Genomic DNA, 23,357 nt, shown 5'->3' on the forward strand with positions numbered 1-23,357 from the left:
CATGGCACAGACCAGACCCTGCTGAAGCCCAGGCTCTCTGCCTGCCACACCCGCACCCCAAAGAGAGAGCTCACCAAAGGGGCCATCTCACTTATAAAAAGGAGGGCTGCTTGATGAGCTTGATGGAAAGAGCAGGGTTGTAAAAGACGGCATTCTGGCTTTAACAAGGCCAGGAAGCCCAGAGCGGAGCCAGCTGGGTAGTCTGAACAAACCCAAGAATATTAGAACCTGGGTCACAGTGAGCTGGGCTGCCACCAGGAATGTGAGGAGAAGAGACAATATGGCGGAGGCGCTGGGGGAACGGTTGGAGTCCCTCTTTGCCAGCTCCTCTGAGGTGAGTCAACAGGCAGGCAACAGGCAGCAGGACAGTGAGGCCGGAGCAGCGCTGTACCTGGCTACACAGGGCTCACATAGGCCCTCTTCATATGAGGCTCCATGACCTTTCGGGTGTGACAGGTGGACATGTACATGTCCACCTACCGGCTCAGCCGGGACAGCACCTCAGAGAAGAATCCTCCTTGGTTTGTTCCAGGATGTCCTGTTGCCAAGCTGTTAACGCATACTGAGTAAGGAAGCAGTGGGGTGCCCCACCTAGAGAGGAGGGAGGGAGTGATGACCCCATTTCCCAAGTCAATAAGCGGCAAGTTTCTAGACAACGGTGTTCCCTAAGTCAGTGGCGGGGCAAAGGAAAGGGCCCAGGGTTCTCAAGGACCCTCCCTCGTCGTATATTCCTCCTAATGATGACCCTTTGTGCCAGGCTCATATATATACAAAGCTCAAATGAGCAACCCCAACTCTAAATTTGTCCCTATTCATGGGAAGGAAAGGTCTTAGGCATCTTGCTTTGCGCAGAGGGAAAGATGCTGCTCCCCAGGGGAAACAAAGCCAAGGAGAGAGAAAAAAAAAAAAAAAGCCTTGTACAAAAATAAAAGACTAGAATGAAGAAACAGACAGATGCTGGCTGCCCCAGTCACCAGTGCTTGAGGCCGATTCTGTATCTTCAGCCAGGACTGTTAGGACTCTGTCCCGCCACAGGCATGCAGAAGCAACAGAAGTGCTTTGGTTTTTCCTTTTTAAAAATGTCCTCCAGCCTGACCCTACCTATGCTCACACTACAGGGTCAGGAGAGGGTGAAATGAGAGCATGTGCTGGGAATTTCCTGACTTCTGTGAATTTTTCTCAGGATCTGGCCATGAGTCAATGTGATGCACTGTGACACATGGTATAACTTGCAGTGGCTCCCCCTCCCTTCTGGAACAGCATGAAAAGCATTCCCTGCTGAGTAACTGAGGACTAAAATCCCTAAGTTCCCCCCACTTCTGACTTTCCTTCCATACTGTCCCCAAATCGGAGGAGATAAGGGAACTATACTTACACCACTTAAACTACATTTATATAATTATGTATTTACATTATATATTTATATTGTATATATTATGACATAGAATACACAATAATTTCTATTTACATATTATATTTATCTGTTCTGTTATAAATTTATATTATATGTATGTATATTAAACTATATTGAATCAGGATATTAATATTTTTCCAGAAGTACAGAAAGACCTCTATGCAGTTTCCCTCCTTTAAAAATTAATCTCTCTTATATGTTTTGTCGGTCTTTATATTTGGAGCACGGGAGGAAGGATGAGAAGAGGAATGGAGAAGAGAGGAGGCTCACAGCTCAGATTTACAATGTCCTGACAAGATCTGGGAAGTTCCAAGTGAACTGAACTAGATAGGTAGGTAGAATTATCAGTCCAGTTTTATTGACAACCAACCTGAACTAGTCAAACAAAGCAGATTAATTGCAATTTCCTGTGCGAATTGTCTGAGTACCAGAACTGAATACCACTTGCCAGGGGAGACCAGCTATGACCAGTCACTCTGCTAGTGGTAGTTTATAATTACCCGAGAGTTTGAGGGGAAGTGCTTAGATCAATGACATCCTTCAAAACATCCTGGAATTAAAAGGAAGAGAGTGTTAAAATGAGCCGGCTAAATGTCTGTAGAGCTTGGCCTCACAAGGGGTTGTTGGAGCATATGTGGAAGCATTTTGCAAACTGTCAGCTGCTATCCAAACAGCAAGGACTTGTTGATATTACCATCATTAGTCTGCATTAACACACCACTGAAGGACCAAAGAAGATGAAAGCCTTGCATAAATATAGCCTAGAATGTCTAATGTGCTTGTGAGTTTAGGAGCCAATACCTTAATTCTTCTCTTTCATATGCAGAAAACGAAGGGCAGACACCAAGTGAGTTGCATAGGCATTGATGAAAATGAGACACCTCTCTACCCTAAAATCACAGCCCCTCTGCCCCCTTGGCCCCTTTCACCTCCTAGCCCAGGACCCTGAGGAAGACCCATGCCCTCAGTTGTAGAAAGCCTAACTTGGGAAGGAAAATCTCAATTTAAAGCAAAGCTCACAGAGCTCATAACACTTTCTGCTGTTGTGAGGTAAACGTAAGATATTTTCTGGGACTCTTTCAACCAAGATGAAGAAGGTAATTTTCCTCTTCTCCATCTCCTTTTCTTCTCCTTTCCCCACCTTCCTCTCCTCCTGTCATCCTACCACCATCAAAAAAGACAACCCTTCTGTTTTCTTCTCCTTCTGGAAAAAAAAAAAAGTTTTTCTGAACTGCTGTCCCTTCACTTACCTGTGAAGGCAAAACAAGACCGTAAAATGAGGTCATTGGGTAAAAAAGAATCAATCCTTAGTGAACAAATTTTAAAAATGTGTATTGTATAGTTTTTATATTTTATTACATTTATTATTTTAAAATTATTTTTATTATAGTTTTAAAACAAATAAATATTTTAAAAATGTATTTCAAAACTAATAGAACCTTTCTTTTTCCTAGCCAACCATATACCCACCACCTTTTGCGATTTGCTTGGGGAGTTGCAAGCCGCCGGGTCTCTGAGACCCAGACAGGTCTCTGTCACCCACCGGCTCCGGAAATATTTTCTGTCAAACTCTCTGTGCTGCAGCTCACCTCTATATAAAATGAGAAAAATAACACTCCTTCTTCCCACAGGTATGTGATGAGGTTCGGCTATTGCAAATGTGTGAAGTGTTTTAAGATCCTTAAAAGATAAAAGATTAAAGAAGTTATATGAGAAAAAAATATATTCCAGAGTGGAATTCGCTGGTTGTCATGCTTCCTGTGACCGCCATTCCTGGTCTTACATGACTTGGAACAAGTATCGGGAATGATGAGGTCTCCAGAAAGTCTCTAAGTAATTTCTTGGCCTGCTTTTCTTTACCTTTTAAAAAACTCTCCTTCTACTTCTCCTTTTTTTTCTTCTTCTTCTTCTTCTTCTTCTTCTTTAAGCTGCCAAAACCTTTTCCATCCTGATGTGCACTATCAGGAGAGGAGCCAGCTGGTTGGAGATGGACCCTTTCCCATCTCTGTGTTTTCTCCTTGTCAATCATCCCTGCCTCTTCTTTGCCTTTGCTCCCCACCTGCACCTCTTGTTTTTAACACGTCATATATTTTAATAATTGAAAACAAATCGGACTCTGAGCCCTTGGCTGTAAAATTTGCTTCTGCCTCTTGGACTGGAGGTGAAAACCGGGTACCGAATCCGCTCACTAGAACTGAGTCAGTGCCACCTCGGGACGCGGGTCACTCTCATAGTGATGGAGCAGAGTCCTGCTGCCCCAGGAGGCTCCTACGGACTCAGGGCTGCCCGACAGCAGCATCACGCTGGGAATGCGGGGCGACGCCCAGGCAGCTGCTGGGGCGGACGTGAGGCAGCGGCCAAGAATGCCCCTTGCCCTGGCACAGCTGTGTCTCTCAACAGGTGCTGTCGGGTGTCTAGGTGTGCCCGCAAGTGTCACATCCTCCTCTGGGCACACAGAAACACATCCCAGATCGAGGATCTGGCCACAGAGATTTTGAGCACAAGACAGTCCATAGGTGACAAAAAAGCACCCAGAGCCATGTTTCCTATACCCTCTGGCCTCAGTATGTGGCTAACTGGACAAATTAGAGTGGCCCTTCAACTGATCGGCACCTCCCCGGCCTCGTGGGGAAGGAAGCATCCCCAGAGAAGGTGCTGCTGACCCTTCTCTGGCTGGCTGGCTCTGCGCAGGCCTGAACCTGGGGACAGGGCAGAACCAGGCACCTTCCTTCTGTCCCTGAGCCCCTTTGTCACGCCTTCCTGCCTCACTCTCCTTCACTCGCTACTCCCACCCTCCAACACTTACTCTTCCTTCCTCTCCTGCTGGTCTCCGTCCCCACTGCAGCCTGCCTAGCTACTCACCTCTCAGCAACCTACTCTCCTCTCAGGGACAGTCAGCTATTTTGGTGTGTGTGTGTGTGTGTGTGTGTGTGTGTGTGTGTGTTACCTCGACAAGACAAGAGAAGGGACCGTGTATTAACTATTATATGGCACCTCCCTCAACAGTGTTTTTACTCCGCTCTGCAGAAATGAAAACCAAATCAGAAAAACATCTCATGTAAAATCCTCTGTGTGTCTGTGTATAAAATCTCCTATCCCAATCCCTTGTGCTTTGGCAAGAAACTCATTTATTTGTCTCTTTCTTACCCGTAGTTTACCGTCTCACCTGTATTTTACTCTATTTTACTGTGTTTTACTTTACATTTCCCACAGGCAGTTAATGGAGCTCCATGAAAATTCAGTTCTATGATCGAGGATGGCAGGTACACTCTGAGCTGAACAAAGTGAGATGGTCTCCTCAGTGCAGGGCCTCTCAGGACCCTCACATGATAAAGGATCATGAGAGGGAACGTAGAATTCAGAGTTTTTTAAATTTACTTAAACGCGAAACCTTCTCTTTGGAGGACTATTTTTACCAATCGGGCAAAAGATGTCAGCTCCCCTCTTGAATTATGTACAGTGAACAGCACAGGACCGCGGACAGACCGACGTTTAATAAAGACCAACGCCCTGCCTTTCTTCAAGCCAAAAGAAAGACTTGGCCTTGTCTTTCAGAACCTTTGACTGTCTCAGTTGGAAGAGCTCCAGTCTTTGCTCCAGGGTGTGTTTCAGCCAGGATAATAAAGGAATATCCAAAGTTGTTCTTCCCACGACTAAGACCCCTCATAAAAAAGCCACACCCCTCAGTCCGCCACCAACAGAACCAGCATCAGGGCCACAAAAGCACTGTGATGCCTACGAAAGTATAGATCTGGCACTTGGCTAGGATGACTCTTTAATTACAAACTCTTACCCTCCCGCTGCCCACATTCTTGAATGTGATCTAACTTCTTTTGAGCCCCTCATTAATCAACTCACCTCCTGGTTCCCTGGGGACTCATTTTGGTGGTCCATGTGCCCTTGTTCTAGAAGCCTCCACACTACCCTATGGCCTGGACATACATCCGTGGACCAATTTTGTTTCCTTCAAACCAGGGGGAAGAGAGCAGTGTTCTTCTAGGCTCCTGGGAATGGGGGTTGGGGGTGGGGTATAGGGGCACTGTCTGGGCCAAGCCAAGGACAGGGCCAGGGTGTTTGGAGAAGCCAAGCATGTCCCACAGAGCACCACCAGCATGGGAGCTTTGAAAAGCAGAGCGCCCTTGGCAAAGGACCTTTATGTCACTGCTATTCACAGTAGCATCTCTCGCCGGAGCATTAACTCCCATCATTTCCTCCTCATTTCCCTCTGACACTGTCCCTACAAAGAGGGGTGGGAATTATGAAAGAATTGGGCAGATGATATCCTCTGGACAACCATCAGGGTTGCTAAGAATCAAAGCAAGCATCTGCGGGCCAACTCATGTTTGTTCTTGTTCCACTCCCTGGGCATGAGTACCCAAAGGGACAGCCAAGAAAGCACAGCTCAGGAGAGCCACCAAGCACTTCGTGTGACGATGTAGCCACTTTACATCTTGGAACTTCAGTGTGTTCATCTATAGCATGGGCATCATGGTCCCCCCTTGGCTTGCCTCATGGGGACCTTCTGAGGTTCATGGTGGGAAGAAGGGGGCTGTGAGATCTAAGGGCCAGTCTCTCCTCCATTTTCCCAAAGCTTTCCATTCCCACTACTTGGCATCTCTTCCCCATGCAGATCAAATCCAGACTCCCTCTCTGTCAACACATGCGGGGACAGGAGACCCAAAAGTTCCACCTCTTTAGATTCCGATACCAGAATTACATGATAAGAGTCCCCTGAGCTGCCTTAACCTGGGACAAACTGCATCATAGAAAAGACAGCCCCCAACCCCCTTCCCTTGCCACTTACCCCACTCTCCCAGTGCCTGAGTGTCTTGTCACCTCTGCGAAGCCTTTTCCTGGGAAGCTCTCAAAGATTGTGGCAAAGCAAATGTTACTTTGACCCTATTAAGATTTAACCCAAGGTGATCATACCGTCATCTTCCTAACTGGTCCATATAGAGCGAGAAGGCAGGACGAGGAGAGAAGGCAGGGAAGAAAGAACGGGCCTCTTCCCTGCTCCCTCAAGCCAACCACTAGGCCGGTTACAGACTCTCTGAAGTTGGTGCCCAGTAATTTGCCCAGCATAAATCAAATGGAAGTCCAAGATTAGAAGATGCCTTTCCCTGGACAGAAGTACCCTCCAGGTGTCAACAACCAGGACATTGACGTGCGCTCAGGATAAGGGCTCCCTGTCACTGGGCTGTGGACACTTTACCCTTTACCCCTCCTGACTGTGACTCATAGAGCCCTCATCAGCCCAGTCTCAGGCTTTAGGGTGTGTAGTCTCAGCCCTTCACACACCCTCTCTGTCTATAGGGACCCTATCCTTGGCCTGGGGCTGCCTGTCCCTCTTCCCTGAAAATCCAGCACAGGGGAGACTCTAGGAGAACCCCAGTCTGTAATGTGAGAGAGTTAGGACACACTATCCAAGGACAAAAGAGAAGGCGGGTGGAGGCGGTGGGGGGGCGGCCATAGAAAAGGGCAGGAAAAGAGAAGACAAGAGATGGGGAGTGGAGGGGAGAAAAAGAAAAGAGGAAAAAAAAGAAGAGAGGGGGGAAGAGAGAGGGAGAAATTTTAGGCCAGGAAACCTCTAAAAATGAAATTTCTCTTCTCGAATAGAGGGATGTGACTGGGGAAGGAATGCCACAAAAGGGAGCACATACAAGTAAATATAAATATAGTTATTTTAGGACTCGGTGGAGAACGGACGCTGGTGGTCTCCCCCTTCGTCCTGGTGGGTCGGCGTTCATCCCAGGGAGGAAAACTGGGCCATCACAAGTCCAGCCCTGCGGCCCGACGAAGCGGCCAGCACAGAACCGCAGTGGGCGGCCACACGGGCGGCGGCTCTGGGCCGCACCTTGAGGCGGTCGACCCGTATGTGTGAGCAACACTTTGATATCTGGCCACGAAAGGGCGAGCTCTCAAAGCCCCCATTCATGGACCCTACACACAGGAGCAGCAAGCAGAAAAAAACTGTTTCCCCGTCAGTCTAGAAAGGTGGGTTCCTGTTTATTAATCGAAGACCACATAAAGAATGCGCGGTTACAAATGTTCTTTCTGAGGACCACAGAAGCTGGTGGCTGGATGTAAAAAAAAAAAGAAAGAAAGAAAGTTCCATCTGGTGATTACCTGGGACAAAAAGCTGCCGCTGCAGCCCCCTTGTTAGTTTCAGAAAAAAAAATTCTACAAAAAAGTACGAGGGGTACTATTTTCAGCAGGCCGGCCCTCATTTAGGGCAAGGTGGCTTTCCATGGGGCCTGCTGAAAACGGGCCTCCTTTGGGTAGCTCTGCCATAGTGGGCTGAGCAGCAGCCAGACACGACGCCCTCCTTCTTCCTACCAGTACCCCTTTTTTCTTCCTTCCGAGTTTGTAGCAATGGGAAACACCTAAGGGGATTTTTTAAAAGGTCATCAGCAATTAGCTCCCTGTGGAAATCGGGGAAAGCCTAGAGGAGGCCTTCGGAGGAGGTTCAGAGAAACTCATTTATCGGCAAGCCTGGCCCAGCCCAAGAGGGTCCCCCCTCCCATCTGAGACCATGGCTGCCCTTCCCACCTACAGCAGGGACCGTGGAAAAGGAATTAAGGGGCAAACTAGAGATAAGATGGAGGCTCGGGTTCTCCTTTGAAGCTTAATTAAAGCAAACTAATCAGCCTTGCACTGCGCGCTGCAGACTACCCATATGGCAGCGAAGATAATCGTTAACAGGGAGCGATGTTATCCCGGAGTGGAGGGTGAAGAGGAAGCTGGTTCGGGCTTCCAGGGCAGTAGAGAAAATCTGGACTGTGATAATTCAATACAAATCGTGCCTGGGGGCAACAGAATTCTAGCTCTCCCCAGATAAGGGGGAAGGAGACCAGCAGGAGAAATGGATTTGCGGCCTTCCGCATTTAATTTCTTTCTCTGGCAGACCCAAACTGATTTCTAGGTGAGGGGATCAAACAGCCCTGTCACCAAATCACAAAATCGTCTCAAATATGTGCAGAATGTACCCCATCCAGCTCCTGGACCACCAGCACGTTTTATGATTTCTTTACACTACAAATATTTGGCAGTGCTGAAATTACCCAATAAAATCAACCTGGGGCTTCATCTGCAGTTCAGAGTCACTCTCCAAGTGTTTGCTGGAGTCCAGCCCAAAATAACCACCTCTCATCTTATTCTAATATCACGGGAAAATATGTCCCCCTTCCCATATCTGCCTACCACCATCTGCGAGTGAAGGGAAGATTCCCATTTGGTGTGTGTGGTTGTTGCTGTTGCTGGTGATATGGCTACTGTTGTTTTCCACACAGGATGGATTGCCCATGGGTGACAGCCAGGTCCCATAAGCGGACTACAGGACCAGTCCTGACCCTCCACAGATGGAGTGAGTCCAGGCCAGTCACCAGGACAGAGGCCAGGCCTGCCACTTTGGGCAGCCACAAGGTAGCCTAATGGCCTGAGTCAGAAGACCAGGACTCAAAGATCTTCCCTTCAAGCCTTTCGGTCTCAAGCCCTCCACCTTCCTGCCCAGAGAAGTAGGGGCGGCGGGGTGGGGGGGAGCGGAGAGAAGAGGGCAGTCTGAGACAGAGATGGAAGCCACGGCTCAGAAGGGTCTGATAAAGAAGGGCCATCCAGGGCGAGCAAGAGAAGAAAAAAGAAGCAGAAGGCAGACATACATAGTCATAACTCTTCAAGGTACGCAGGGACATCAGGCAGGTAGACGCCGTCATCGGCAAAGCCAGTATTTGTTCTGCCCACAGAATAAGATTTCACCCCATGCTAAGACATTGGCACACATCTACATCACCTTTGCCTTTGAGTTCAAGGTTCTTGGAGAATACAATGTGGGTTCCACACAAAGCCATCCTGGCCTTACTTAGAGAAGCTGGCACTATTTTCCCTCTTCACACAGGAGAAAACAGATATATAGAGAAAGAGGCAAATCAAGAAAAAAGAAGTGAATTAGGAGGAATCTAAGCAAGGTTCCTCAGGCCGGACCCAAAACTCTACAGTCCAGCGTTGTCCTGTGTCCACAAGGAGCTGGCCCTGAGGACCTTTTAAGAGGCTTGGAGGAATCCGCATTTGCTTGCTAAGCACCTGTCTCCAAAAGCCTCAGTTTCAGGGGCTTGGGATCTAATCCAAGTAACTTGATGAGCAGTTTCCTCCAGAAGCCTGCAAACCTCCAATGTCTGGACAACATGGAGGATGAAGTCCTGAACAGTTGAAGAGATGCTATGTGGATTTCTGCACACATACAGCTCCTTTAGGTGGTACTTCCAGTTGGTTCTGTATGTGTGGCAGTGATGGTACCAAACTAGGTCATTTCCAGCCTTCTGGATGGCTCTGTACCCTACACACAAACCTCCCCCCAGTTGGAAAGAACTCCTCAACCCTACTGAACAAAATTCCTCTCTGTTCCCATAGAGCAGCTTCTTCCTTTCTCTCATCCAGTTATTTAAGATTTTGGTTCTCCTGCCCTTCTCATGAATGGATTCACTACAATCTGCATTGAGCTCCTCATGCCTGTCCATACATGCCACTTGTCACCATCTTGCTCAACGTCTTCAAGACATCAAATATGACAAATAGCCACTTCGTAATGTGCCACACCCTACATATGGTAAAGATGAATGTCACTTCATCTTTGGCATATGGTAAAGATGAATGTCATTTTAATCAATTTATCTTTTGAAAATTCAGATGTACACTAAAAATGAATTAAATGGTAATTGTTTAAAAAACAGTTCATTACATAAAGAAGGAATACCCTATTTGGCGTTACAAAAATATGTGATTTATACCTAATATCTCAGGAGCATATTTATTGCATTAAAGAGAAGGGTACATATGGGTCCATGGATGTGTTTTTGCATCCAAAAGCCTGGGCCTCTGGCCTTTTAAATCAGGACCAGGTTGCCCGCCACATACCTCTCTCTTGCCTGTCACTCACCAGAAGTGGCCCCTGGCAGACCAGAGCTCTGCTGTGAAAATAGGTGCTGCAGAGTTCACCCAAAATGTTTTTAAAAAACCTAAAACAAAAACTTTCCGCTCAAAGCAGGCAAGCATTACTTTTTCAAAGTGTTACCTAACAGAAGGCCTTATAAAGCTCATAAAACCCAGGAACATCTGGTAAACGGTGTCAATTTTACACGTCCTCCAGCGCAGGGTACATAACTCTTGTTTCCACTGGTGTAACTCGAGGATGCTGGTGCGTCTCTGGGCACCCTGCCCGTCCTGATTTTCATGGGATGGTCTCAAGCCAAAAGGTCTGTCTCCACCGTCCACCAGCCCAGCAACACACAACAGACAACCTCGGAGCCCAGATCCAAGAGGCAAGGGCGGGGAGAGTAGAATCAGCCAAGGACATCACTCCTGCTATGACAGGCACACATGAAGTGCTGGGAGCCTTGGTGGGGCACAGACGAGGGTGCTACATGTGACTGGCAGACTGACATTTTTGGTGCCTTTAAAATACCATGAGAACCTGTGGTTTTAATATTTATTCGTTTATCCTAGATGTTAAACATACCTCCTCTGCCTGGGTAGGGTGCCAGGGGTTAGGGCAGTGTTACTCAAAAACATTTAAAATCAACATTTCCAAGTCGTCTGGAAATGAGGTCACGGTCCCATCAGCAGATGCATTTTCTATATCTGTTTTTTTTCCTGCCAAGTGAAGACCCCAAAGGCTCCACTGTGAGATTCTGACTTTGCTGTCAGAAGGTTTCCTTCTTCTCAGTTGGTCTGCCTTCCTATTATGTGACTTTCAACACTAGGGACAGCCATTAAAAAAAAAAAATCAAAGGGACCCTCACACTTTTGCAAATTCTCACATGTTTGCATGCCCCTTTGGGATGCACTGCATTTAGGGCTTAGGATTGGCCCTCTCTCCAAAACCCAGTAGACATGGGACATTGCAAAAACCCAGGGATAAGCTGAGAACCCCTAGCCGAAAGAGGGCTGATCACGTGTTCTTGGGCCTCAGTTCTCGAGTCTCAATGTCTTCCTCTGAGAGATGGCTCTGTCTTACTCACAGGATTGATTTGAGAAGCAAACAACTTCATACACATGGATGTGGCCTGCAAGACATTCCACAAGGGTTACTTACAGTTATGCGTTTATAATTGCTTAATCTTTTGTCTCCTCCACAGTCTTCACTAATAAACCCATTTCTGGCTAACGAATTAAGAGAAAATCTGCTGAAAGTTTTCTGGGCAAGAAATGTTACTGCCGATGAAATATACTTGTGTTAGAGAAAAGAACTCTCTGGTACATCCTCCTTCCCTGCGCTTCCTGTCTGAAAACGGAGCCACAGCAGCCATTCTGTAATCATGAGACTACAAGTCCAAGAATGAAAAAGGTCATACACTGAAGGTGGTTAGAGATAGACATAGAAAAGGCCTGGATCCTTGATGTTATCCCTGAACCAATGCCAGCAAATGCCTGCTTTTGGACTTCTTGTTATGTGAAAAAAATAAACCCTGTTGGGATTTCTATTACTTGCCGCTGAATACATTCTAACAAATTTAGTTTCTCTGTTATTGGTTCTCTTAGGACCTTGTATTTTCTTCTGAAGAACTAATCACAGTTATAATTAGTTTTTAAAATTATTTAACTATAGTGTAATTATATGTTTAACTAGATTTTAAGTTCTTAGAGGGCATGAACCATGTCTGGTTCACCATTGAATCCCATACTCCTTGCTCAATGCCCAGTATCTAGTAGATGCTCAATAAATATTGGCTGGTTAAGTGAATAATTCTTATTCGAATGGTGTCACCTTGCTTCTTATTCTCAGTAACACTAATGTGGTGATCACTCAAATTAGTTAAGATTCTGGCAACATGGAGTGGTCTCTCCACCATTTTACTTCCAACACTAACTTGAGCCATATTTTCCATGACAGTCAAGCCACCTCCCTTACGGGGAATAACACCCAACACCAAGCCATTAGAACACCCTCGATAAATACTTGAACAGAATTTGCCGCCTCCGAGAGGTGTGTCTAATAAGATAAATGCATTCTGTGTTCTAAAGGCAATTTGAATCCTTTCTTTTGAACTTCGAGCCTCAGGAGCACAATACCTCCATAAGTAATATTCCCCATACAGCTGCCTGATTTTATTTTAAGAAGAGGGAAAAACTTTTTCTTTAATGAAAAACCTTCTTCCTTTTCTTGCCTGGGCTGTGTGTTACCACTTCTAGTCTCAGCCGGAACCGGCAACCCAGGAGCAGCCCCAGAAAAGAGAAGGAAAAAGAATTAAATCCCACCACCCACAAGGGAACAGGAGTTTACAAAATAGTTTTCCCGTGGTTGGCTGAGAACACAGAGTAGAGGGTGGTCTCTCCTTCCATCGCTTGTCCCTGGTCCTCCTTGTGTGAAAGGGGTGTATATTACCTTTTCCTTCAGTTAAATGCCAACACACAGACTCCTGGAAAAGGTCCATCAGCAATTCGAAGGCAAAATCTCCCACATGAAGCAGGAGGATCCTGAGTTTCAGCTTCCTGTCTCTATTCACATTGTACCTTCCAAACAGAGGGAGACTGGTTCCTGTGGGGCCATAAACCATAACGGTCAAGAACCATGATTCCAGACCTGGGAACTCTGCCACTTCCTAGTTATATGATCCTGGCATTTTATCCAATCTCCATAAAATTCACTCTCTGCATTGCTAAAACTGGGAAATCAGTGAGATAACCCACGTAAATGCAAGCTTGCCACACAGTAAGCCTCAAAAAGAAATCCAGATATTTTTATCCAGGCTCAACCAGAGTCACACTTACCTACTAAACCATGCTCCAGGAGTTGCTAAAAAGGTCTTAAAGGCTTTTCCTCCCGTTTGGCCAGTTCCCCCAGCCTTCTCTAGTCTGCCTGTGTCGTCTCCTAGTTCATCCACCTCTCTGAGCCTCATTCTCTAAACTAAGCTACTCCAATTTGAGAGACAGCTTCTGCTGCATTTAAATTGTGGACCCCAGCACCGGACCAGCTCAGCCACTAACTCAGTTACCCTGAACTTTGCTCCCCATTCCTATAGCAGGCAAATAACCCTCCCTCAGTTCATTTTCATTCTCTGAAATTCAGGAATAATAACTTCTACTTTGTAGGATTGTTATAAAGTTGAAGAATTAAATAATCTTTGTAAAGTGCCAGGTACATACTGGGCACTTAAATTGTACTTAGTATTGCTCATAATAATGATGATGATGATAATGATGGTAATAATAATAATATCATTATTATTACCATCATTATTAAAGGTCCAAGTTAGCATAGGCCTAAGTTAACCAAAACAAACAAACAAACCAGAAGTAAGGACAAAAAATGTTTTCCTTTTCTTAAAGCTGAGAGACACCTTGGCAGTTGGCCGGGGTCTGGAAGAGGAGCCGGCCAGCCACCCAACATGCCGCCGCTTCCCAGGAAGATCCTGCCTGAAAGCCGAAGCCCCACTGGGCAATTTCCAAAGACGCCGGGCACATTGTTGGCACCACCACACAAATAAAGAAGAATGTGCGGTTGCAAATACATGTACAGATTTGGATCAAAAATAAAGTTCCCAGATGGACCCACCAAGCTCATATTTTAGGATTTCTTTCTCTCTCTGTCCCTCTATGTGTCTCTCTCTCTCTGGCAATATTCTAGACTCCTGAAAATAGAGGTTTATTGTGGAAATGCTGACAGACCCTTAAATAGAGCACTGTATTTGCAACACTGTAATTATGCCTCCATTGAAAAGCTCCAAAGAAAACATGATTTCCTTGTGCAAATAAATCATGCATGGCTTTCAAGGCCCAGATTTAAATCATCCGAACCGTAAAGAACCGTCCTCTTCCATATATAAATGGATTATAAATAATAATGACTAAAAAAAAAAAAAAAAAAACTAGGCCTATACCAGGGAAACGTAGATGAACTTTTATGGTATTCATCAAAATAAACCTTCCAATGGAGGGAAATTGTTCCCTTAGGGCCATAAACCATATAACCGTCAAGAACCACACCTCACTATTATCCCACCATCCTACTGCTTGTGTGGTTATAAGAATTGTCTTATCGTAGGATTGATTTGATAGGCCTAGAATTTGCCCCCGGATAAGTAATAAGTAAGAGACCTATATCTTCTCCTATTCACACCTAGCACAAGACTCAGGTTTCTCTCTCTCTCTCTCTCTCTCTCTCTCCCCCCGTCTCTCTCTCCCTCTTACTCTCTCCCTCCCTCCCTCCCTCCCTCTCTCCCCCTCCTTTCTTCCTCCCTTCCTCCTTTCCTCCATCCTCACCCTTCTCTTCCCATTCCCACTTTATTATGCATTTGTTCTGCAGCATTCCTCAGTGAGATGATATAAAGTTTAATCCAGCAAATAACCATCTCAAGGTGATGCAGTAGCTCAGATGTGTCCAGTGACGACAGATGTGCTCTCACTTCCCACAGAAAAAGACTGGTGTGTTTCTCCATGCTCTCAAAACAGATCTTATTGAAGACATGAGGCCACCAGTCCTTTAGAGCTGCACCTTGAAAAGCATCGTGTGTCTGACATACAACATGTGTCTGCAGCCTCGGCAAAATTCACTCCAGATTTCACAGCCACTGCACCCAGCGCTGGATGAGGGGCCATTATATGAATCAGCAGCAGCTCCCAGCAGTAATCAGAGAAGCATAACACAGTATTAGAGGAGGATTTTTTCTTTCCCATCAAGATTGTGGTTTGCTTATTTTCAAACAGTTATTGATACTTCCAAATGGCAGTCACTAAATGACAGGTTTCGTTTAGATGATTATCAAAAATGAAACTAGCAGAGTTGAGGCTGTAATTCTTTTTCTTAATTGCCAAAGAAAATTTGCATTATAAGTATTTGGACATGCATGAGGTTATAAATACTTATTTATACCTACAAAAACTAAGTGTTGGATGCCATTTGTTTTTTCAACAGCATAACCATATCTAGATTTTTTTCGCGAATGTAATTTTCACATTTGTGGGTAAGATCACTCCAACATGGCCTTTCAAATTACGAATAAGAGGTTAAATTATGTTTCTTCTGATTTTTTTATGAAATCTATTTTATTACATTCTAATTCTTTGAAAATCGGGTGACAAAAAGTCACTTGAATCTGTATATAACCCTATAAACTGTGGACCCTTGTAGCCCAGGCTTGGTGCAGTGCTGTATTAAAAGCAATTCAACGGAAACACGAAGGTAATTTAAAGTGCAACGTAAATCTTTTTGTTGCTGTTGTTCCTTTTCAGAAAACTCCAAATTGAGGCAGGGGTGGAGGACACATGTTTAATACAACAAAACAACTTTCAAACCCTTGTTATGGACTGAATTGTATTCCTCAAAAATTCCTGTGCTGAAGCTCTAACCCCAGGTGTCACTGTACAGGCACGTTTTGTTTTATTGTACTTCTCTCCACTGTGCTTTGCAGATACTGCATTTTTTACAGATTGAAGGCAAGACCTTCCATCAGCAAAAAAAAAAGACTACAACTTGCTGAAGGCTAAGATGACAATAAACATTTTTTCGCCATAAAACATTTTTTAATTAAGGTATATTTTTATACACATCATAGACTACAGTATAGTGCAAACATAACTTTTAAATATACTGGGAAACCAAAAAATTTGTGTGACTCGCTTTATATGGTCTGGAACCAAACCCACAGTATCTATGAGGTATGCTTGTATTTGCAGATGGAGCCTTTAAAGAAATAATTAAGTTTAAATAAGGTCATAGGTTTGGCCCTGATCCAATATGACTGGTGTCCTTATAAGAAGAGGCTAGATCCCAGAAATGCATGCGTGCAGAGAAAAGGCCATGTGAGGATACAGTGAGAAGACCACCATCTGCAAGTCAAGAAGAAAGGCCTCGGTAGGAACCAAACCAGCTGACACTTTGATCTTGGACTTCCAGTCTCCAGAAGTACGAGAAAATAAATTGCGGTTGTTTAAAATCCATCCAGTCTGTGACATTCTATAATGGCAGCCCTGGCAAACTAACATAACCCTCTTTAGATAGCTTTCACACTTACTCTCCCCGTTAAACCTATCAGTGGCTCTAACCCCCAAAACCTATTTACTGCTTCTCTCTCTATGGCTGTCAAATGCCTACTTGTTGCCCGTTTTCATTATGCTCCTCCTTCTCCCCTCTGTGGCTCAGCTCTTTCTGATATATATTTTCTGGGCCCACCTGGCTGCTTTAACCTTTTGTCTTTTTCTTTTCGCATCTTATCCTGCCCAATATAAGAGATTCCAGAAAATTAAAAGCCTCCTCAAGAGACAGATGAGGAGAGAGGCTGTGAGTATTATAATCTGCTGTTCTTGTTTTATACATCAAGATTATAACATAGAAGTAGCTAGGACAAGAAAAAAAGGGATGAGGGTCAAAAAGACGGAAATGTAAATAGCAACACTGTTTACATGATGTCAAAAGTTTAGTACAAAAGATTATTTCTTGCCCTTAAAAAAACAATCTAAATGTTTGGCTAATATGTTTGCCATACTGACAAAACTGATCTAAAGCCTTGACATCCTGTCTACCTGGTCAGAAATGAATGTCAAGGTGCCCTGGTTAAAATGGTGCGTGCAAGTCTCATCACCAGGCTCTTCTCCAGGTGAAAGCAGAAGCAAAGTAAACCTCATTTGGCCATCCCTAAGAGAAGAGAAATGAGAGAGGAGGAAGGGAACTGGAAATGCTCGATGGAACAAGGAAAATTTCAAAAGCACCAATAGAATCTGACTTTTGTTTTAGAACTGGCTTGTTTACAACTGACAACCAAAATATTTAGAAATGTAATGGGGAGACAAGGTCACCACCAACTCCAACAAATTCTATTAGTCAGCGAAGTGCCTGTAAGTCTGGATTCAGACATCTGCTGTGATGATGACAGCATCACAATTTACAATGCACTCTTTACCTTTGAAGCCCTTTCCCCAGCATGAACTAATGAGTCCTCACAACACTTTTGTTGGAGAGGTGTGATTTTATCTGTCTTTGAGAGAGGGGTTGGAGTGGCCCAAATAAGGGCTTCACCTTCCCCAGGCCTGAGAGAGGCCTCCTGGAGATATAAATTCTCTGCTAATTTTTGGTCTGCTAAGGCTGCCCCAGCTCTCCAAGGACATCAGATTAACTGGCTTTCCCTGGTGAAGGAGCCATCTAGACAGGAGGTCACCAGCTTAAGGCTGCCACTCCCCCAGAACTGAAAGACACAGTTCCTGTCCCTCATGGGTGATGAAAGCTCATTTTCAGCAATGTGTGCTGGCTTTGTCCAGTGTTGACTTAGCTAATCTGTAACTGGGATTCCCAGAATTCCCTCCCCTCTATGGTTCCTGCCTAAGGTTGACCACAAGAGTACTTGGAGTGGGATTTAGGAGGTGGAAACGAAGCAGCCTCCATTACACTGGGAATGTGGTGGAGGTCTCTAAGCACCTCTGGGGGCTTGTACCTGTTGCCACAAGTTCACTAGCTCACCTTGTTGGAGGACAACAGAGCTGAATCTGAAGCTCTTGCAGATCCTGTAGGATCTCCTTTAAAGCTTCTCTGAGTCCTGAGCCAGACATGCAGACAGTTCCATGAAGAAGGGCATCTGCTTCTGCAGGTCCTCCATATCATTAAGGTTAGAGGTGATGATTGACACACGTAAGTTCCAGTTTTCGTGGGCTTCTTGAAGGTGTGTTCCAATTTGTCCTGGGCTCTCCTCCACTTCCCATCCAAGCTTTTCCTTCCAGGTGTTGATATTGACCTGCAGTGACTTCAAGTCCATCACCAGATACAGAGGTGACAGCCTTCCATAGATTTCTTCACCAGATCCCACAAATGTATAAGATGTAATCTCTATGGAAAATCTCTTATTTATCGTATCACTCACAGTGGTTTGGCTTCCCTGACCAAAACCCTAAGTGACCAAAACCCTAACTGAGCATTTGACTCATAGAACCTCCAAACGAAATGGGGCCCTCTCATCCTCTGGAAACCTATGAGTCACATAAGATGATGTCCACAATCCGACGGGTCTCCCAGTTTTCCCCATTTCTCTCTTGTAGGTTTGCTTGGCCTCTTTGCCTTTGAACCAGGACTTGGGAGACCTGTAAATCTGGATTCTAACCCAAGGGAGCATTTCCAGTCCTCTTTTCTCCCTTATACTCATTCCCATCCCACCGGTGAGAGCAAATGAAGACACAACACAGTGCACCAGCCTATGGTTGCAGGTCAAGTGTTTATTTAATGAGGAGTTGTCAAAAGGTGCTCCACTCATGTAGCTGTCACTCTCAACTGTGAGGCTAGTTTTCAGGGTGTAGCGCCTTCAGTAAGCAGTCTACATATTTTCTAAGAAAGGACAAATATGGAAGAAAGAGAGAAATGGTTTAGCACAACCCTCCCAAGGGGCCACCATTTTTCTAAGGTGAGTACAGCCATACTCCTCAAATCCACACCATAAGGACAGTTGGAGAAGTTTATGGATAGATAGATGCTATACCAGTCATTTGCTTGTTTGCCTCAGATCCATTTCCCACCATTTCTTTGCTCTTCTCTGTATTCAAAGGGGATGACCGTAGGAAACTGCCCAGGCTCCCTTGACTACTGTTTTCTGCTTAGTTTGACCAATGAGACACACAGGCAAGAGAATGGAGAATTGGCGGGAAAGAGAAGCCAGGTGTTCACCTCCAACTCACCCTGTACTTGGGGCTGAGTCTTCTCCAGCCAGCGCACCACCATTGGACTTCCCCTAGAACCAGATTCCAGCAGGCAGTTCAGGCTCTTGGGCTCAGGTCACACTTCTGTTTTTCCAGCCCTAGAGGGAGTAGTGGCTTCTGCAATTGCTAATCTTGGGGTTGCTTTGCCTTTCATGGTTGGTCTTGCGACTCTTCTAAAAACCTTCATAACTGATTTCCCATATTAAAATTCTTCTGTTAAATTACTCCACATGGGTTTTGTGTTTTCATGAGATACCCTGGCTGATACAGATGCTCTCAACCCTGGGGATTAGAATTTGCTAAAACCGACTTCCCTCCAAGATTTCTAAGCTTCCTGAGCTAGCATCGTTTTTTGAAAAATTACTTGTAGACAACAATACACAAAGTGTTGCAGAAAAGGAAAGGGGGTGATAACTCTGCAGCCAGCCTTTGGAGATGGGAGGTATGGAATTAATTCAAGTCTTACTGCTAACCCAACAAGAGCAGACCTGTTCTAGAGAAGATTCCAAGTGATAGCGATGGGTTTCTACTCACAGTAATGGGTTTCCACACTGTCTTACCCAAATTTCACATCTTTTGTATATTCGCCAGCATACTATCTGCTAGACCCTGGGATATACAATGACTAAAAATGCTACTGACCTCAAGGAACTTCCAGTCTAGTAGTCTAGTGTGATCATGCTCAGCCCAGTTCTAAGATCAGCCCTTGCCATTAGCCCCACTGGACTGAGTCTGGGGTACTGGCTTAGAATGACCTGCTCCAGTCAAACCAGCCAGTTAAATTCATCATAGAATATAATCTTTGAGATCACTTGGGTAGACATGTTCATAAAAATAAAGCCAGGGCTCTTCAGGTTTATTCTCACAGCAATACCTAGCACAAAGGTCATTCAGACAGGGAAGGCAGCAACATGTACCCCCATAGAGGACATATTCTCCCTCTCAAAGTTCAGAGCCCAGTCTCTTCCAGGGTTGAACACTCTGATGGTTCATTTCACTGTACTGTATGCCCTGACCACATATCTATCTAACCTAATAAACCTTTAAGGGTGGCCTTATTCTACATGTTCAAAACATCTTCTCTCTTCCTAATCCTCCAAGCCAGACATTGACCCTGCCAGTCTTTAATTTACCCTCTATCATGACTCCACCTCTTCCTTCCTAAACAGCTGTGTATCTTTCTTCAGCACCTGAGGAAGGCCTTCAATAAGCATCTGCTCGTTGAATGAATGGTTGCATGGATGCGCAGTTGGTTAGTTTAGAGTGAGAAGTAATCACTGATGTGTTAATGAGCTGTCTACAAAACACTGGTTTAGAAATCATGCTTTAAATGCAGTAACACATCCACTCTCAATCATCATTGGAGTTGTATGCCAGAAATAAGACTTACAAGAAATAATGCTGAAACCCTACCCCTGGGCACAGACCAGGACCAGGGTGTGCAGAGGCAGGCTGGCTGCAGGGACCAAACCTGCAAAACTAGTTTTATCCTAAGATTCGGCCAATTCTAGAAAATCAAGATTTCTAAGGAAATGTCTGAAGCATTCATTTTCCAAAGTCCCCCCAAGAAGTTGGCTCAGTATGGATCTAATATTTTAAAATCTTCCACTGGTACTTGCAGTTGCATAAAATGTAGATCACAACAGATTACGGGCAGACAGTTCCTTCACTTACCTTTCCCAAAGTGGCCTACAGACCCAACACCAACAGACAAAAGTTAGAGGCCGCAAGACGGTGTCTGTTAATAGCTATAAAACTCTCCCTTTCCCCAGACCTCAAACCTTGGTCTCTAGCTCATTAAAGGCAGACGGTAGACTCCCCTGAGGCCCAGACTTGTGCCCAGCCTACTAGAAACAATCAGGAAGCCAGAATTGACTCAGCTCCTACTTTAGAATGAGGATGACTTTTCCACCAGCCAGTGCTGTTGTTCTGAGGTACCCAACCATCTGGGCTCCTGGCCCTGCTTGCCTTGATCTCCAAGGCATGTTAGCCCTGTCCTGCCATGACTAGACCACTGACTGGGACTCAGGCTTGCCCTTGACCCCTGAGAGCATAAAGCTCATCACTCTTGGCCTGCAGACCCACCCCTAGTCTCAATTCCTGTTCTGTCTCTGCGTGTCCGGTCCCGACATGAGCCACCCACACCCCAATCTGCGAGTAGTTCTTCCCCAGGAGAAAAACAAAACACAAACCAATAAAAATCCTGGCTGAAGATTAGATAGCAGATTTGCAGTAACTTGGGCGCCATGCAGAATTAATATGGAGTGCTTTTTGCCATAAGATAAAATCACAGCACCCAAAGACAAGCCAAAAGGTGTCCTCCAACTGTCCCCCCACCCTGCTGAGACAGGGTGGCAAAGGCTTGCCCTCTCTCTGCCTTCTAGGCAGGAAGTCTTATATGGCTCTTGCATTCCATCCAAAAGACAAAAGAGGGGGTGGATTTCTCTGAACCCTCGCCAGGTCGCATTGAGGTGGGTGTTGGGTCTTTGGAAACCATCAGAATGAGTATGCTTCTGATTACGGGGTTCCCAAGACTCTGAGCCAGATTTTTTTTTTTTTTTAAGTACATACATTTTCTTTCTGGACCAGAGCCACGTTGCTCTGGCTATGTTAATCCCCCCAGTAGTCACAGTGCTTCCCAGGGCATCCAGGGAGTTGCTTGTTTTAGGGAAATCCTGTTAGTTTGAACTCTGTTCAAGAATGTGCCCAGTGTGCTTCAGCCCAGGAGCAAAGTGAATTTTGCCTGGAGAGTTAAAAGCACTTAGGTAGTTGGGGTCAGGAGCAAAGATGATAGCATAAGAATCTGAGGGGTCGTTTAGCTCAGCCCTGCAGTGCTGGGACCTGTGAACTTAGAGATGAACTAGCTACTGGAAGATTCTCAGGATGACCCGATTAATGAAAGCGTCAGTTAATGCTTGCGTTGTGTGGTGTGGACGACTGCAAAGTGGGCTCTATTCCACCTCTTGTTCTAAGAACTTCCTCTCCCACTGTGTGCTCTGGGCCCTCGGTGTCTGACAGGCCCAGGATCTCGCAGTGCAATGCCTTTGCTGAAAGGGGAGTATGTTGCCCTTTCTAGACTTTTACCTCTTATTTTTCTGAGCCATTGAAATGTGCCTGTCTTGTGTTTCTAGGCTGATGATAGGAGATGGTCACAATCCCTGTGTTTTCCAGCATAACCCTTAAAAATAACTACAGAAGGCCCCTTCTTATGGGACGGGAATCTTAAAAAGTGCCAGTTGTTTGCCTCCCTCACGCCAAAATCTCTCCACCTCTGAGTCAAGACTACTTAGAGATTCATGATGATGTATATTAAACAGCAAATCGACGAGGTAGCATAATATAGTGGGCAGAATGTGCCACTGGGAATCGGGGACTTCTGTCTCCCTCCTGGCTCTACCATTTGCTAGTTATGTAACCCTGGACAGTCACTTCACCTCCCTGGTCCCTTATGGGCCATGAAGGTCCCAAAGAATAATGGCAATTCACTAATTCAATGAAGTTACATAGTCCCTAAGGACTGCCTGTAGGAGGCAGGCTCTAAATATTTGATGAACAGATATGTTCCTGCCATAGATTAGCCTGCAGGAGAGTTGAGATCTTATACTTATACCTGTATATTCATTAGGTTCTTTCCTAATATTAGGTTTTACTAAATGGGGGTGTGGGATGGGGAGGCAGAGAAAATAGGAGAAAGGGAGAGAGTGACGTAGAAAAAATGAGCCAGAACATAAAACATGCCATCAAGAAAAGAGAAAAAAAGGCAGAAAGGAAAGCAGAGGTAGTAGTGCTGAGGTGAAAGTGAGCCTCCTTCACAATTTTGCTCAACTGTTCTTCCCCTTCCCGGAACTCAGTTAAAAGGGACCAGACGGCATGTGGCCCAGCAGTGAATCAAGCTAACGGCAATGTTCTGAATTTGAATCCAGACTCTACCTCTCATTTTAGGCAAATTGTTTAGCCTTTCTATGCCTTGACTTCCTCCTCTGTAAAAGGAGGTTAACATTGGTACCTTCCTCAGTGGGTTATTTTTAGGACCAAAAACACCAGTGCGAGTTAAGCTCTGCCCTAACACTGCATGGTAAGCCTTCCTCACTGAAGACTCACTCTGTGTAGGCTGTTGTTAGTATTAGGGCGGAACACGAATGACCTGAACTCCAGGCAGGTGTCTAGAGAAGGAAGTATTCCTTAAATAGGAGGACGAATGTGCTGAGGGTTGCAAAGACCCTTGAGTTGCACCATATAAAACGAGAAAATGAACATGGTTCAATGAACTGCATTAAGG

At 45.2% G+C, this 23,357-nt stretch overlaps 1 protein-coding gene across 3 annotated transcripts in view; it reads right to left on the reverse strand.

Moving 5' to 3' along the window:
* The window catches only part of RUNX2 (runt related transcription factor 2), a 224,687-nt gene that overhangs the window by 12,021 nt on the left and 189,309 nt on the right, over window positions 1-23,357 (reverse strand). Inside the window, exon 6 of one of the 3 annotated variants that reach the window (XM_025042940.1) lies at window positions 11,327-11,469. The exons of the other annotated variants lie outside the window; for them this stretch is intronic. Within the exon in view, the coding sequence (XP_024898708.1) occupies window positions 11,417-11,469 (53 nt within the window). The 3' untranslated portion in view covers window positions 11,327-11,416. Of the gene's footprint in view, window positions 1-11,326; window positions 11,470-23,357 lie in introns of those variants that run through there. 3 annotated transcript variants of the gene reach the window in all.

The sequence above is a fragment of the Pteropus alecto genome, unplaced genomic scaffold, assembly GCF_000325575.1.
Source record: "Pteropus alecto unplaced genomic scaffold, ASM32557v1 scaffold7, whole genome shotgun sequence".
NCBI lineage: Eukaryota > Metazoa > Chordata > Mammalia > Chiroptera > Pteropodidae > Pteropus > Pteropus alecto.